At 40.6% G+C, this 16,543-nt stretch overlaps 1 protein-coding gene across 2 annotated transcripts in view; it reads right to left on the reverse strand.

Moving 5' to 3' along the window:
* Window positions 1–15,743, reverse strand: part of fmnl3 (formin-like 3) — a 48,558-nt gene extending 32,815 nt beyond the window's left edge. For both annotated transcript variants that reach the window (XM_058642541.1, XM_058642540.1), the window contains exons 1-3: window positions 15,199–15,743; window positions 261–344; window positions 68–148 (exon numbers count right to left, since the gene is read on the reverse strand). In XM_058642541.1, the coding sequence (XP_058498524.1) occupies window positions 68–148; window positions 261–344; window positions 15,199–15,312 (279 nt within the window). In that variant the 5' untranslated portion in view covers window positions 15,313–15,743. The remainder of the gene's footprint in view (window positions 1–67; window positions 149–260; window positions 345–15,198) is intronic.
* Window positions 15,744–16,543: the final 800 nt, after the last annotated feature.

A 16,543-nucleotide genomic window follows, 5' to 3' on the forward strand; every position in this document is an offset into this window, starting at 1 on the left:
TGACAATAAACACTGGACCTTTAAAGAGGTTCATGGAGCTACATAAAGGTCATTTGTATCACCCCACCTTGCGAGTGGCTCGAGGGTCTAGGTATCCACGCAGCTTCTGGATGTAGGTGTGAGGAGGATTCTTCACTTGAAACCTCTCCTGAAGACACACAACAAAAACAAATTGTAATGTGTGTTTGCCGAAGGTGTGTGTGTATTTACAGGCTTGATATGTTTTTTTTGTTTGTTTGTTTTTTGTTTTTTTAAAGCACCTGGTCGCAGATCAGGTCCCATTTCTTCTCATTGTCATACTGCCTGAGGAGCCGGGCTTTGTCTGGAGGCAGGTTCATAGAATTCTGAAAGCATAAAACACAAGCATTAGTTTCTTTCATAACTGCACATTTACCCTTTTTTTTGTTTGCTTGATTATTTATAGTTGTGATGTGTGTCACTGGGATTTTATAGACTTCTGGCGCCAAAGGCAGAGCACAGGACGTAAGTTTTGGGGACTTACACATGACCTCACTTCCTGTGTTGACATTCAGCATCCTACCACAGGAGATGATCAGTGTCTCCTCTGCTCTCCTCCTGTGTCTCAGTATTGTTCAGGCAGTATTTCGCGTTTCATGACAACTGTCACAGCATGGGCCTGTCAACAGGCCTGTTAAATACTTTATCTTAGAACATGGCAGGACGTTTTAGTGTGGCTCAAATTAAATCCCACATGCTCTAAATTGTGTTTGGAGACAAATCACCCGCAGTGTTTCATGTCCTTAAGACCACGGTAGAAAAAACATAACACAAACTAAATGACAGAAGCTTTTGACTAATTGCTTCCTTGAAGCAGCCAAAATGCTTGAAAAATGAGGAAGCACAACAATATGAGAGAGTTTGCCAGCCCCCGAAAAACTGATTGCCTCAGCGTTTCTCTTTGAAGAGACATGAGTGATTGTTTGGGAACCCTCATTTGCACCAGTTTCAACAGTACCTCATAAGCCTGGCCACAAATGACCAGTCAGCTTGACTTTTTAACCTGTTGCTATAACTCAGGCTGCCGTCTAACACACACCACCACCCAGCCCCGTTAACCCATCGCAGGCCAGGCATGATGTTCACACTGGTATTTGGATGTATGGAAAATGACACACACTTGTTCCTATAACACTTGGACAGTGGTGGAATATCACATTCAAGTATTTTACATTACTTTTCCACATCAGCTCGACATTGCTCACTCAACACGACCATGAATCATGTTGGGCTGGAGGTACAGTAAAGGCATGACGTCTGGAGTTTATGAAGCTAACTCATTTCTCATGAAATAGCATGGCATACAACAAATAAAAGCAGCCTTAAACTGCCAGAACTCATTGAGAAAACAATATTTTTAAGAAATGCAAAAATAAAATACCAGGCGGTTCATTAACAGTAATAACTGTAGAAAATGGTGAAAGGATGTTACTGTGCCTATGGGGCCTTTGAATCAACTTGCATTATAAATCCTACACAGAAGAGGCGGGAGACACAACATGCATACCAGATGTTCAGAATTACAGGAGGAATGTGTCCTGTTTATAGAAGTAGTTTTGAAGTAGTAACGTTTCTCTTGTCTGACCTCTGAGCTGCTTTCTGCTTCTCCTCTGGTCTGTCTTCGAGGATTGCCGCAATTTCATGTTATATAAAGTCTTAAAAGACAGTTATTGACCACATAAAACCCTAAAAAGCAAATAAATAGATAATAATGGATAAAATCGTTTTCACTTGTTGTCAACAGTAAAGCAATTTATTATAAATTCACAACAATAACACCTAAACACATACCTAAACAATTATTGATTATTTGATTGGTTCTGATTGTTTATTTTTATTGTTTAGTTTAATTTTTAGTTTTCATTTGTAAAGCGAAATTAAGAGTGTATATATATACATATATACATACTTATATACACTCTTAACATATATATATTTATTTTGATATATATTGATATATATTTTTATTTTTATAACCTAAACGCATCAAGTGTACGATGTGGATACTTAATACACTAGTAGACTATGTTCCATAGACTTTTCACACAGAAAACCCAAATAGACCCAGTTAATATTCATGAGAACTGCAGCTTTGAATTCAAAGAACGATCAGTACATGTACAAGAAAATGATGTCCCTATCAAAGCTATTTCTTGTATCATTGTGAGCAAAGAACACAGAGTGAAGCCACTATTGTTTAAACATGTCAGTTACAGCCTGAGGTAATATAAACATCTGCAAACAAAGTGAGACTGTGTGCAAATGGGTGTGAAGCTACAACTATTCAAAATTACAGGTACAAAAATATATTGTTCCAGGTGAACGTGAGCAAAGAGCAGAGTTTTCTTCTGTGACAAGGAAAAAAGCAGAGGGGGACGTTTCCTTTCTCACTAGATTTGGGAAATTTGAGCTAAGTAACCCAATTGAGCTAATTTCATTTCACTTTCTCCCACAGTGATACCATCTCTCTTCCTGTTTTTACCAGAAGCTAAAAGCAGTAGTTTAATGGAAGAAGCAGTGGCTGCTTTTAGCTCCACAGCCACTGGCCCATATTGGGGATGAAATACTACAGAGATGCCAGATATATTTGTTGCCTGTTATGTTGCCATGTTGCCCACATACACTCTCCTCCAGCAAGGCCTTTCTTGTTTGACCTGGGACTGGTTTGACAAAGGATTCAATGTGGAGCTTTGTTTTGTTTTGGTACTGTGCCATTCCCATCCTTTGACATTTGAGATACTTTTTTTTTTTCTTCGTAAAGAATTGCTCACAATGGCTGGTGGGCAGGGTCAGTGTATGCCCCCTGGTGCCGTGTGGAGCGACATCCAGTGAAAAAAAAAAATAACACCAGTGCACTGCTCAACCAGATTAACTGGTTCTATTATCACCGCTATATCTCTCAGTAGACCCCCCCCCCCATTGTAAACCAGGACTAGAGAATGAGTTACCAAACCGAGCCGAAGCGAAGTATTAAACCCTAATATAAAAAAAAGTCACTGAATCAGCATTTCATATTGACGCTAATTTAATGTTTTTTACGACATAAACCATTTAAAGATGTTATAGCTCTAACAACACAATTCTAACTATTGATTTCTGTTTTTCGGATGCAAAAGATTAACCAGATAAACTTCACATTGTCATTGGTTGTGGTCATACAATAGTATCAGGTAATTAACCTGAAAAAGGAGATGGTATTGTGCACAAACAGACTATAGAGCGATAAAGTAGGACAAGCATTACGGGGGGAACGATGATGCAAAAACAGCTCAGGCCAAACAAGAGGGGAGAAACTCAAAAAACAGATAGACATTTGAGCCATTGACAAAGGAAGCCTGATGTTTTAAAGAGTTGTTTGGGGTCAGGTTGCTGGTTAAGGAGGCATAGAGAGTCCAGAAGAGTAACAGGGGACTCAGCAGAGCACTTGTGTCACGCACAGACCCTTACAACTGAGGGGGGGAAGTGCTAGAAAGCCCATGGTCACTGACTCCAGAGTCAACAGGGCAACTGCATCTACTCTCCACTGGACAGTGTCCTAAGTGTCCCCAGACAGACATGTGGAAAAGAGCGACAAGAAGTTTCCTCCTTGATCTTTCTCACAGCTTCACAGTTAGGATGAGACACAACACCTCCACACTCTGCCGGCAGAACCCACTCAGCCAATTTGTGTTTTACGAGGACACAGCATTTCCCAAATTCACCCCATGAGCCGCAGACGTTCAATTTGCATGCCTTCTGCCGTAACGTCATGGCACTGCTTTGATTTAAGAGGGTTCCATTCTCTTGGGTGTGGGATCAATCACGTTTAATCTACTTTAATCTAATTTCTTGAAGAATTCTGGTGAGTAGGTTCATTTAGATGTCAGTGACATTTGCTGACTTTGTAACAAAAGTTTCCTAAAAGGAAACAGGGTGGGCCATTTGACTTGTGTTTACTCTGACTTTTCCAGGATTATACTGTAAATGTTTGGTCTGGAAGTTGTTGTTATAGAAAAAGAAATATACTGAAGAAGAGATAGCGAAAATCGTTCAACTTAACATCTTATTTATTGACTTAATTTAAAGTATTTTTTAGCATTTTCATAGCATTTTTTTTATCTAAATATATATATATAATGTTGTATCCCTGACATAATAAATAAGGTAATACTCTTCATCATCCATTAATCCGTCCATCTTTCCAACCACTTTATCCACCATGTGAGGGTCGCCGGGTGCAATGTGCCAATCTCAGCTGACATTGGGCGAAATATTCTTCATCTAAATCAAATTTTTGTGCCTAATATACCCTAAAAGTGATCTAATAAACAAAGGTATTACATATGATTCCCTGTTTTGGTCCTGTATCAGTGGGTTGGAATGGCAGAGCTTTTCACAGGCCAGACAGTAGTTGTCATCGGGTTAGAGGGAAAGGAGTGGGTGTAAAGAGAAAATCAAGCTGGACAGAGCCTGTGGCAGTTCAGACACAGAGGCCCATGCACACAACTCTCTTCACCCCCAAGTCTGACTGTCTGCTCATCAGGGTGGGGTCCAGGAAAAAAGAAAAAAAAAACCTGCCCCGCCAACATAATCGAGGGTCACAGCTGAACATAACAGTGCACACATTAAAACAAAAGCATTGTTAGTTCATGTTCGTGTCAAGTGTCTATTTTCATAGCCAGCCAATACACAGAGGTCAACAATAAAATTCAAAACTGTGAATATCAAAGGAATAGATGGACATTTTTGGGAGATGTACGTGTCTTCTGTTGTGCTCAAAGGTCATATTTAATTTCCAGACAAGATTCATAAAATCCAGAAATCCACCTTTCAATATATCAATTTTACAGGCCATAAATGCATGAAGCACTAATCCAGTTAGTCTTGCATGGCCAGGCTTCTCATGCACTGAGATCTTGGTAGATGAGAGACATAACAGATAAGTGCTCTATTGAAGCATCCGCCAAGTGCAAAGGCAGATGTCTGGTTGTTTATGGATTTAAGAGCTATGCAGAAAACTAAAGAGTTGGACAAACACAAACCCGTTTGTAAGCGGTGCAAAATGCAGGTGAAATACTGTGGGAATCTCCGAGAGCATTTAATGGGATGTCACTGCAGAACGATCCAAAACAAACCCCGCTGAGAAAATCATCAAAGTTATCATCCAATTCAGTGTATGCCCAAAACATGATTTACTCTATGCATGGTATTCAAATAAAAGTTTCGGAGGCCTCCATAATACACTAGACCCACACAAATCTTTCACTCGGGTGACTAATAATTGCAGACCTGTGTGCAGATGTCTGAAATAGCATCACAGATGCTCTTGGTCATTTCTCATTTTATTATTATTATGTGCCATGTATCACAAACACAAACACAAACAAATTCTATGATTTGTTGTTTGTTTCCATTGGGCATGTCCCACATGGGCTGCACAGTGATTCAGATTAAAATCCACAATTGTTGTATATGATGTTTAAAAGTTATGCTCTACAGTTTTAATGAAGTCCAACTAGAACTTAAGCCAAATATGAATCCTTGTCATTTGGAACTGAAGTTATGCTGGAAATCAGGGGTGATTCTCAGCTCTACTGTTACAAGTAGAAGGTGAATAAGTATATTTTCAAACTATAATTTAAAAACTACAAATGCCAATTAAAAGCTTCTAATAAATAAATAGATATGTAGACAGGTTAAAATTGTTCATTCATTAATTGCCAGCACTATGCCCTTTCCCAAATCTGGAGAACTAAAGCCAGCTTTTTCACACTCAAAAGGCTCAAAAAGATAATACACAATAACTTTATATGACTAAATCTAGGATCTGAATCTGGGTCAATGATCAGGTATCTGCCAAAGTGGCAACATAATATTTTAAACTTACATTTCCTTCCTTTTGTAAATATTGATCAAACACAACATGCCATACTCAGCTATGTATGAAAAATAACATTTAAGAGATTGTTTCATTGATATGGTAACAAAAGGAAAATACTGAAACAGCGTGCAGCTCTTTCTTTGAAAGAGGGCACTTGGTGAAAATGGTAGAAAAAGCCAGATAACTGCTCCCTGTCAGGAAGTGGAGCCGACAAGGAGACTACGAAAACACATTGAATATGGGACCTGGCATGATTATATGTTTTCTTTAACCAAATTAACTGAACATATTTTAGGAGTCAAAGTAATGCACTAGTCCTCGCAACGCCAGAGGTGGCTGGATATCGTTCAAAATAAATGTCTCTCTCGGAAAAAAAAAAACTAAGAAAAGACGGCTACACTGTAAAAATCCTGAAGAACGACTTCTGTGTGTCTGTGTGTTGTACTGTACATATCACGTTCACTTGGCAGAGCAAGAGCGCATGAGGTGTGGCTCATCACGTCAGATGACCTGATGGGATGATATCATTCAGGGAATACGAAGGTGTGATTCACACTCACAATGACAGCATCTACAATAACACGGCATGCGAGCTTTTAATTCATGAATGTGGCTGCAGTGTTGGAGTTAGGATTCCTCCTTTTCCTTGATATTTTAACACAATGAGAGGAGACAGGATGAGAGGCTCCATTGTTGTTGTCACAGAGCTGTAGAGACTTCCACGGCTCTTCAGGAAATCAAAAGCTGCTATAAGTGATGTAAGGCTTGTTCCCTAGCTGAAATATGTAATATGTGTGTGTGTGTGTGTTTGTCGTTGTACCTACATATTTTTACAAGGACCGAAAAAGTATAAAACACATGCAGTGCAAATGACAGTGTTGTAATGTAACAAAGTACAACTACTTCATTACTGTACTTAAGTACAAAGCACTTGTGTCACGACCTGGTTTTAGGGTTAGCGTTAGAATTAGGTTAAAGCTTAAGGTTAGGCATTTAGTTGTGATGGTTAAGGTAAGGGTAAAGGACTAGGGCTTGGTCTCCGTTGGGGCTCTGGTTCCATTCAGAACCTTGGTGCTGTCAGAGAACCAGCGCGTTATCACACCATTTACGCAGGACCAAAGGTGCACCACCCTATGTCATCAGTGACGGGTGCTGATGCAGAACATGAGTGGAAGTAAACACGACTGTAACGACATGGCCGACCGCATTGACCTTGTGCAAGTTGGAATTCAGGGGACGCCCCAAACCATCATAAAACATTGTGATGTTTGTCTGTCCTTCTTCCTCCAGTCTACAGCTTACATTGACATGCCCACTGATGACATAACCGTTGGCGGGGAAAAACCAAGTGTTATTTTGTGAACTTTTCAGATTCAGAAGCAATTTATTTTCATTGTGAAAGCACCCGCTGGTTCCGAATTTGCTTCGGGAACCAAAACAATGTGTCCAAAGATAGCTGCACAAACATGTGTTTGCACATCCACTCCCACAGTGCGTCTCTGTGTGTATGGATGAGCGTGTGTTTTTCCCCAGCTCCAAGGTAAACCACCCTGAAATGAAAGCGACAGAGCAAAGTGTGAGAAAACATCGCCCCCTTTCTCTGAGCAGACATCCGATCACCCGAACGCTCTTTTGTGCGGTAACACGAACCAGGCAATCACAACAAAGCGTGAGTCCTGCACAAAGATGCTGGAGAACCAGGAGGTAGACGCTAAACTCGTCCTACCAGAGACAGAGACTAAAAGAATGGGAGGGGACTACACTTTCAGTGACGCGTCTTTTTTATCAGCTCCTCTTGAAATGCTGCTCCTTGTTTACAAAGCAAACAAGCACAGCTAAGTGTTTGTTTATTGGGATATTAACATAACAGGTAAGACCATGCACCTGCTTGAATTAAAAACAATGGTTATCAACTGTCACAATCTAAATGTGAAGCAGTGTGTATATTGTACACAGTCTTATCTTAATCTTGCTTAATTTCACGACATCAGGGCAACCATTCAAGAGACATTAGTGATACATCTGACAATAACCAATCAATATATCAGAAATGTCAGAAAACAGACAAATGGATATCACGTTTGTCAGAAATGCTATTTGTTTATTTTGATTCCCTAAAAAAAGGTAATACCACAGATAAGGGCCAAAACACAGCGCTTTCTCTAAGTGGCGTTAAAACTCAAATCATGGAGGTCTGAATCCCCATTAAGTCAGGAGTTAAGGGAAACACTGTTTACAGCTGTGGTTTTCAGACTCCTGCCCTCACGTTAATCCACTACCTTCTCCCATGAACCCACGTCTGCTGGTCTGTGACCTCTGAGTCACTCTGTTGAGAGAAATAACTTTCCCTCTGGACCAGTCAAAGCATCAGGAAGTTGGGGGGGGAAATGCCATTTTCGGTTGATAATTCAAGAAACCCATTTGGTAATACATTTATTTACCCAGTGACAGAGCAGTGATTGACAGCAGTGATAGCTGGGTTCAAACTAGAGACCTTTATCATCACAGAGTTCTTTGAAGCCTAACTAACAACCACAGCCTGAGATAAAGATGAAAATGTCTTTATAGCTCAAGGTCTTTTCAAAGCCAGATGTTCCTCAAACATCAAAAGTGAGTGATTTCAAAATGCAAATGTGTTTACGGGACCTTATCTTGCACATTTCATTTCCAAACGACAGCAAACTAAAACTATTCTAGCAACGACTACATTGTTCAGTTTATACATTTCTTACATGTTTGTGTTCCTAGGACATGTGGACACAAAGATATAAGGGATGTTATGACTAAGTTATTAATAAATATGACAATTGGTCATGACGTGGAGATATTTGCTCATTCCTGTATAGCAAACATCCTGTTTGTTCTCCTGCGGGCCTCCATGCAAGGTCCAGCGAAGACCCAGCCAACTGATGATATACACAGGGAATGTCAGGAATGCAGGTACATGAAAGCCTCAGTAACTCATGCCGGCGAGGCCTTTCCGACACACTACCCAGTTAAACGGATGAAGGTCAGCCGAAGAGAAACGGCAACACATCTGAGCATGAGTTACACTGAAATAAAAGTAGAGAATTAAATTAACTTCCAGAGGATTTATCTCCTCGCGGGAGGTCTGTGTAGTGGTGAGAAAAGAGTGATATTAACATAAAGAGGAACACAAACCAAAACCAAAAGAAGATCAACACATGCAGAATTCACATGAATCATGTAACCAGTCTCATGTCTTAAAAAATGTCCCCTTTGTTTCCCAATAACGTAATTCAGTTGAAAAGTCACAGTAAAAATGCAGAAGAGAAAACAAAACTACTGTGTGCCATTTGTGGAAGGTCAGGGTGATAACTGCGTAGAGCAACGATTAAAAAAAAAAAAAAAAAAACAATAGCAGAAATAGCATCAGATGTGGCAGTGTGACACATTGGCTTACACCAGCTTACAGCAGTTCCTCTGAGTATCCATATAAAAAAGAGGGGAAAAGACCACAAAAGGCACCAGGGGACGAAGAGGCCCCCTTCTAAAACAACACTGACTGACAGAGTCCCCATTGTACTCAGGAGGAAACCACTTCTCCATCCTTCAGCCATGTTGGAGCTGCGTAAGAGCAGTATGCATGCAAAAGTCCCACTGACACGCACAAGTGCACACACACATGCACATACCGACGAAAAAAAACAAAACAAAATGCTGACATATGCATGTAAATGCCAAATGTGCAGTTGCTGTGAAAGGATGAATGCATTCACACATTGTAAACAAACCCATCTTTCTGGTTTACTGTACAATTTCAGAAATGTGCTCGCCTAAATAACGCTGCAGCCAGCAAATGGTTAACACTGGAGCAGAAAAAGAGAAAATCATGCATAAATCATGCTTGAGCACTAGAATTTCTTTCAACTTTTTACATAGCCAGTTGTTTCCGTCGTTATCCAGAATTATTGCTGAGCTAAGCTGTTCAGCTGCTGGCTCAACTTTTTATTTTATAAGTAGATGAGTCTATCATTTATCTCGATCATTTTCAAAAGAAAACAACAACCCCAATAAAAAGGAAACCTCAGACACAATCCACGTTGATTGTGGACATTATATCTGCTCAGTCATGGTCCTTAACTTGACCTTTTTAAGTTACAAAAAAGAAGCAGTAAAACTCTCCATAAAGCCCAGGCCAGATTGGGGGAATTGTAGCCTGAGGGTGGAGAGAGCCAGGTGGACAGCCTTGTGCTGAACCCCCCAGCAGGTTCTGCTACTTTAAAATCAAGTTAACTGAATGCACTCAGCTCCCATAATCCACCCCCCACACCCCCTTTTCCTGGGCCATGGTGGGTGGGTGGCTGAGCCAGACAAACACAACTCCTCCAAAGTAAGTGACGTACCAAACACATCTTCTCTCTATAGAAAAGAGGAATGGCAACAATGATATGTGGGAAAGGGAGTTGAGACATAGTACGCACATAAATAAACCACCATTAAGCAAATAAAAATGATTTAGATTACATGTCTAATAAACACATTGCACATCTTGACTCCATTAGTTCCACTTGATTGGCAACTCTCAGACACAGCAGCTTTTCTTTCGACGTCAGTGATGTCAGACGGAGCGCCGGAGTCACATCGTCAGCATGTCTGATTTAATGAACACTGACTTCAATGCTCCATGTGTAGTTCCCCCAACATTTGCTCCAACTTAATGGTGAGCCTCAATTTGAATAAAAAAAAAAAAAGGTGCGATGGTGCGTCTGCACATGATGCAACCCCGACGATGGGGAGAAAACAAGATGTGGTGAGTTGAGCAGAATCAGACAAATCAGTTCGGATGTGCAATCAAAGTGGTGAAAATAAGCCCGTGCCACTCCCGTAACAGCTCTTAAATATGTGTGCGCTGCTTAAAAATGCTGGTAAAGTCATTACAACCATGAACAGTGGCACGCTGCCAGGTGAAAGGGAATTTTCCCTCTCTGTGTTCTCCTGTGGCCTCAGCCTAGACGAGACCGCAGGAATCCAGTAGTGGATTGGTGCATGGGTTCTTTGAAAGAAGATCCCGGTCTAGACGTACACCTTTTTTTCTCTCTCTCACACACCATCTCACATCATTTTCATAAGGATAAAGTCTTACGGAGAGGGTTATTTTATAGGCCCGGCCCGCAGCGAGTTCCGGAAATGGAAAGGTGGGAGATGCAAGTTAACGAAGACAAGGAGAATGCAACCAGCAACCAAGGCACCATATAATAGACATGACTCCTATGCTGTGCATTTCCTTCTGTCTACCTGTGAGGTCTAGGTGGATGTGTGATCTGTTGTGCATCGGCATAACAGCGCTGCATGAACACAGTTCTTCTTGTAGCGCAAACCAACCACAGCGACCAATGGCTTCAATGTAATTTCCTCTGTAAAAACGGAGAGAGAGGAAACTGCCAGGCAACTGTTTTTCCAACCACAAAAGACAGAGCCGAGGCTGTCTCTGACAATGGTGCACTAACAAAAAAAGACGAGAAGAAGTGATACAATGACTTAAGCACATGCTGCCCGTTTTATTAGCAGACCACATGAAGTAAGACTTTCGACGGCCTTCAGCCATCTACAGTAGAGAAGTCCTGTTTAAGTAATTACCCCACAGCTATTGCTACACTGCACGGTGAAGGCCGCTGCACCCATGACATCATTATGGGCTGCTGTAATTCCACTGGGATGTCTGTAAGCTATGTCTGAGAGAAAGAGAGCGAGAGAGACAGACAGACAGAGAGAGATTAAGGTTGTGTATTGGCAAGAATGATGAATATTACTATTCTGCGACTGCCCCTCCACCAAAGAGTCTATTTTAAGAAAAACTCAGTTCATACATAGTAAACAAAAACGATATTTTTATGCAGAAACACTATACAGCTTTCTTTGTCTGGTGAGTGAGTGAAAGGAGGGGGACAGACTCAAATGTTTGAAAGGCTGGTGCCTGTCGAAGGCTTAAATACAACCTTCAACGTGCTTGAAATAATTGGCACCGTACCGCACCAGGAATGAAATATCATGATCTTTTCATTCATTTCTTATCATAAAATAGGAAACACATTGATCCAGGGGTGGAAAATGTCCCATAACAAAATATCAGCTTATAGAGAGTGTTTTATTGGACATGGCAGTGACATGTCGCCGCTTACGAAGCCAGAGGTTTAGCAGAGTGAGAAGAAGCAGAGTAAACTCTCATGACTATTTTTGTCATGTAGGATAGCGTGGACAGATGTATAGCCACTGCCAGACACCAAAGCCATGCCTTCCTGGACAGCTCCAACCACAAAGACAGAGGCTTCTCATGTACTTTTATCTCACAACAAGGGGCAAGCAGGGCAGACAGTGTGTTTTTCTTTCCCACAGAGTAAAGGAAATCTGGAGCTAGAGTTAGGAGAGATTGAAAACTTTTCCCACTCAGGCATACGACTGAGATGTTGAGTCTGCTGCCTTTTGCATAGGAATCCTCTGCTGTGCATGGCTGAGCATAATAACAGGGATTGATGTTATGTTCAAGGGCAAACAAATGCAGACTGCTGCAGTCTCTAGGAGTGAGCGAGTGAATGAGTGAGTGAGTGAGTGAGTGAGTGAGGGTTGATGTAAAATGATTCCCAGTCTTTCTTTGAGGAGAACATGATGGCTGTAGTCACATGGAAAAATCTTACATTTGACCTAAACTTCCCATTTTATCCACAAGCAGGGAGACATGAGAGTAAAGGGGACAGAACTTGAGCTGTCACGACGCCTCTTAATATACAATAAAGTACAGTGTGTAATTGTCGTAATGGCTGAGAGTTAGCACAGCAGTGAGCAGGCGGGCCCTGAAAGGCTTCTTGCTGTGCTAGTCTCTTCATATGAGGGCTCCGCTCTATTGACGCTGATAGTTCTGGCAAGCAAATAATGGCTTTATTACAGAAACGCTGAGGGTCCACAAATTATGGAAGAATGAGACTGAGCACAGATCTCAAGATCTCATCTCTTTAATGTCTGATACTGTAATTAAGGCCTTAAACAGCTGAAGATCAAGGCCGGGTGTGGTTATGTGGAAATGTGGAGTCAGGAGCACAAAATAAGCACCTGTGAGACAGCAGCCTCGCACTACTGTTTAACCAAAGAAATTAAATAAATAAAGAGATGAGTCGTCTGTTGTTTTAATAAAAATGACTCTGGAATGTCAGTCTAAATTGAGGCATAGAACTAATAATCTAAATAAATTAAATGTAGATTGTGGGTTAGGGTTAGGACCCCCAATGAATTCAGTGTAGCACATGCAAATATTCCAAATTGTCACATTTATAGGGAGAGCTTGATTAATTGTAGTATAAAAGTGCACTATTTAAATGTCATGGGGTTTAACGACAACATCTCATTTCAATCCGAAACCTCATGTGATGACAGTGACGCTGTTGAACCACAACTATTGCTTTCAAAACTTTGGTTTCGTACAGATTAAAGAAGAAAATTATAAGAAAAACCAGCAAGCAGGTGAGAGTTAGCTTCTGAAGTTAACTGGCTGACTGATCTCTTCGTCAGCACGAAACAAGAAAAAGATTCCTTTTAAGATACAAGATTTCAAAAAACCTTTCTCCCACCTCCACCTGGTGAAGTCCTCGTTATTTAATACTAATTATGACTGAGAATGATGCCTGAAAAAGTGAGTGGCAGTGTTTGGAACATTCAAACGATTGATCACACCTCAACATGATACATTTAACAACCCAAGTATATCTCAGTAACTGCAACTAACAAATATTATATTCAACATTGTCTTAAGCGTTTTAAGTCCTGGGTGAAGTTTTGTCTTCTCTGTTTAACAATTAAAAACCTAAAGCAGCCATCGTGAATGTAGTTCCACTTTATTTAAAGTGGAGCCTCACATGGTTTTTTTTCCCCATAAAACATTTGTAAAATTCCTGTCGTGTGGTGAACAAATGAAGCGCCCCTTTGACGTAGCATGACAGCGTCTCCTCAACGTGCTGATGGAGAGAGAAAGTGGGTGTTGACTGTCTACTTACTATTACTAAGTGCTCCGACAGCTCAACTCCAGCCTGATAGTATGTGTGTGTGTGGGGAGTATGATGGCAGGAAGAGGTGGGTGTTTAAGGAGAGAGGGGGGCACTCTCTCTCTCCCTCTCCCTCACTCTCTCACTCTCTCTCTGGGTGTGGGAGTTTTTGGGGGAATTCAGAAAATGTTGTTTTCAGATGGTTTTCAGCCTACAGCCACATTGAAAAAACACCAAAACAAAACAATGCCAGACAGAGTCAGTGAGTGTAGCCTCCTTTCTGTTTATGTAGAACTAACTATAAGGATACTTATAGACATAATAGATTCCCAAGCCCCTCAATTTAACCTTAAATCTAAGTCCTAGCCAGTGTTGTAATGTAACAATGTACAAATACTGTGTTACTGTACTTAATTCACATATCTGTCCTTTACTTTAGTCATTTGTATTTCTGGCAACATTTACTCGACTACATTTACTCGACCTAACTTTGTTATTGGTTACTACCAAATAAAATCAGAAGAAGAGTTGGTAATGGTCTGTGTTTATGTAGAGCTTTTCTAGTCTCGATGAGCTGCTTTACACTAAAGTCTTTGCCATTCATCTATCTTTCATACCCATTCACACGCTGCAACAAGTGTCTTGCTCAAGGACACAGCAGAGCCCTACCACTGAACTACCATGGCTCAATCCTAACTCCTCACTTTATATCAGAAAATGACTTTAGATACTAAATGTCATATACTTTAATACTTTTACTTAAGTAATATTATCTTCTTTTTTTTTTAATGTGACTTCTACCAAAGTCATTTTCTGGTAAGATACTTTTACTCAAGTATCCCAATTCAAGACTGGTCCTAACCCTCAAAAACGTCCTTAAAGTTTGTGGAGGGACATTCAAATGATGTCCTCACAGTGTCAACATGTCCTCACAATAAGGGTTTGGGGTTTGTTTTGAGCCAAAAATTTGTCCACATAACATCACACACGCACAGGTATAGTCTACACACCATGTCGTGCTTAGTGTTGAGTTCTTCTCTGATTTAAGAGGAGACAAAAGAACCGCAGGAGAGAGAGAGAGAGAGAGAGAGAGACAGACAGAGAGAGAGAGAGAGAGGCGGGACAGCTTCATTTAAAGCAGCAGCTCATTATGGACATTAAAGTGTAAACACTTTCAGATGAAAACACACACAAAAGATGGATGTTTGAGTGTCAGCACAATTCTGAATGTCGAACTCAGACGAATAAATAAATAAACAAACAAGCAAACTCATCACCAGTGTGGAAGAAGCACACTATACAAACAGAAGATAAGTAGAGACTTACCAAAACAATGGCAAATTTCTCCTCCAGCTCGGTGGGCTCAGGCATGGGCACCTTCAGAGGCATGATGTGATGCTTCATCTCCGACTGTCCATCCACACTCTCTATATTCCCCATTTTCTCCCCAGCTCTACGGACTCTCTCCCTCCTTCAAGTCACTTCAACGATACCAAGGCTAAGCCAACGAGCAACAACATAAAAACAAAATAAAACAACAGGTATTCCAACAATGTCATCAACGGATGAAGCCGAGTAATCCACGTCTCCTCGCTGAGATAAAAAGCTGACAGTGCAGTAGTCTCCTATTACTGCCCCCCAAAAGTGCCATTTACAGTGTAATTCCACCGTCCTGCCTTCAAAAAGCTTGATTTTAAAAGTGATGGAAGTTCAGCTGCTTTCTCCTCCGACGAGTATTTTCAGATTTTTCATGCCAATCCATGTCCTTCCCCTGCGACAGATCACTTTCAGTCCCACTGACTCTCAGCTGCTGTTCAACTTTCTTGGCCACGACGTGTTTCCATTCATTATTGTTGTGTGATCCTGATTAAAGCTCTGAGCTGTTGCTCCACTCAGAAGGGCAGGGTTTCCCCCTCCGCCGGCCCCGCCCACTGCCCAGAAGCGTCAACAGTGTTGGCTCAGATACCTGTCAATCAAGGTCTGCCCGTCCCCGCCCTTCACATCTGTAGGCAGTGAACCCACAGACAGCTGGACGGAAAAGTGAAGCTTTGTCAGCGCTCTATCGCCACCTGGTGGCAATATTTGTGAACAGTAAGGATAAGAAGAAGCTGTTAAAGGATAATACTCAAGATTATCCTTTATTACTTGCCAGTCTTGTATAAAGTACATAAAAGGGATATTTCAGTAAAAGTACAATTATCTTACTAGAAAACGACTTTGGCAGAAGTTGAAGTCACTTTTTATAATATTAAAATAAGATAAGATAAGATAAGATAGTCCTTTATTTATCCCGCAGTGGGGAAATTAACATTGTTATAGCATAATAAATAATAAACATGCATTACCAAAAAATGTACACTATATAAAGATATTAACACTATGACTATAACAAATGAGTTAAAATAGAATGTAGAATGTACATTATAGACAGTTTGCAGAATATGCACAGTATGGACTTGATATTTACAGTATAAATAAACAAAGGTTGAACATTAACAAATAATATAAGTATATTGCATTTGGAAGGGAGGAATGAGGAGCCTGGTTATGTGTGGTCTACTGAGAGCAGTGCTTGTTACCTAAGTAAAAGTCTTAAAGTTAATGACATTTACTGTACTTAAGTATAAAAAGTAATTATCTGATATAAAATGTACTTAACTTTTAGAAGTAA

The sequence above is a fragment of the Solea solea genome, chromosome 11 (assembly GCF_958295425.1).
Source record: "Solea solea chromosome 11, fSolSol10.1, whole genome shotgun sequence".
Taxonomy (NCBI): Eukaryota; Metazoa; Chordata; class Actinopteri; order Pleuronectiformes; family Soleidae; genus Solea; species Solea solea.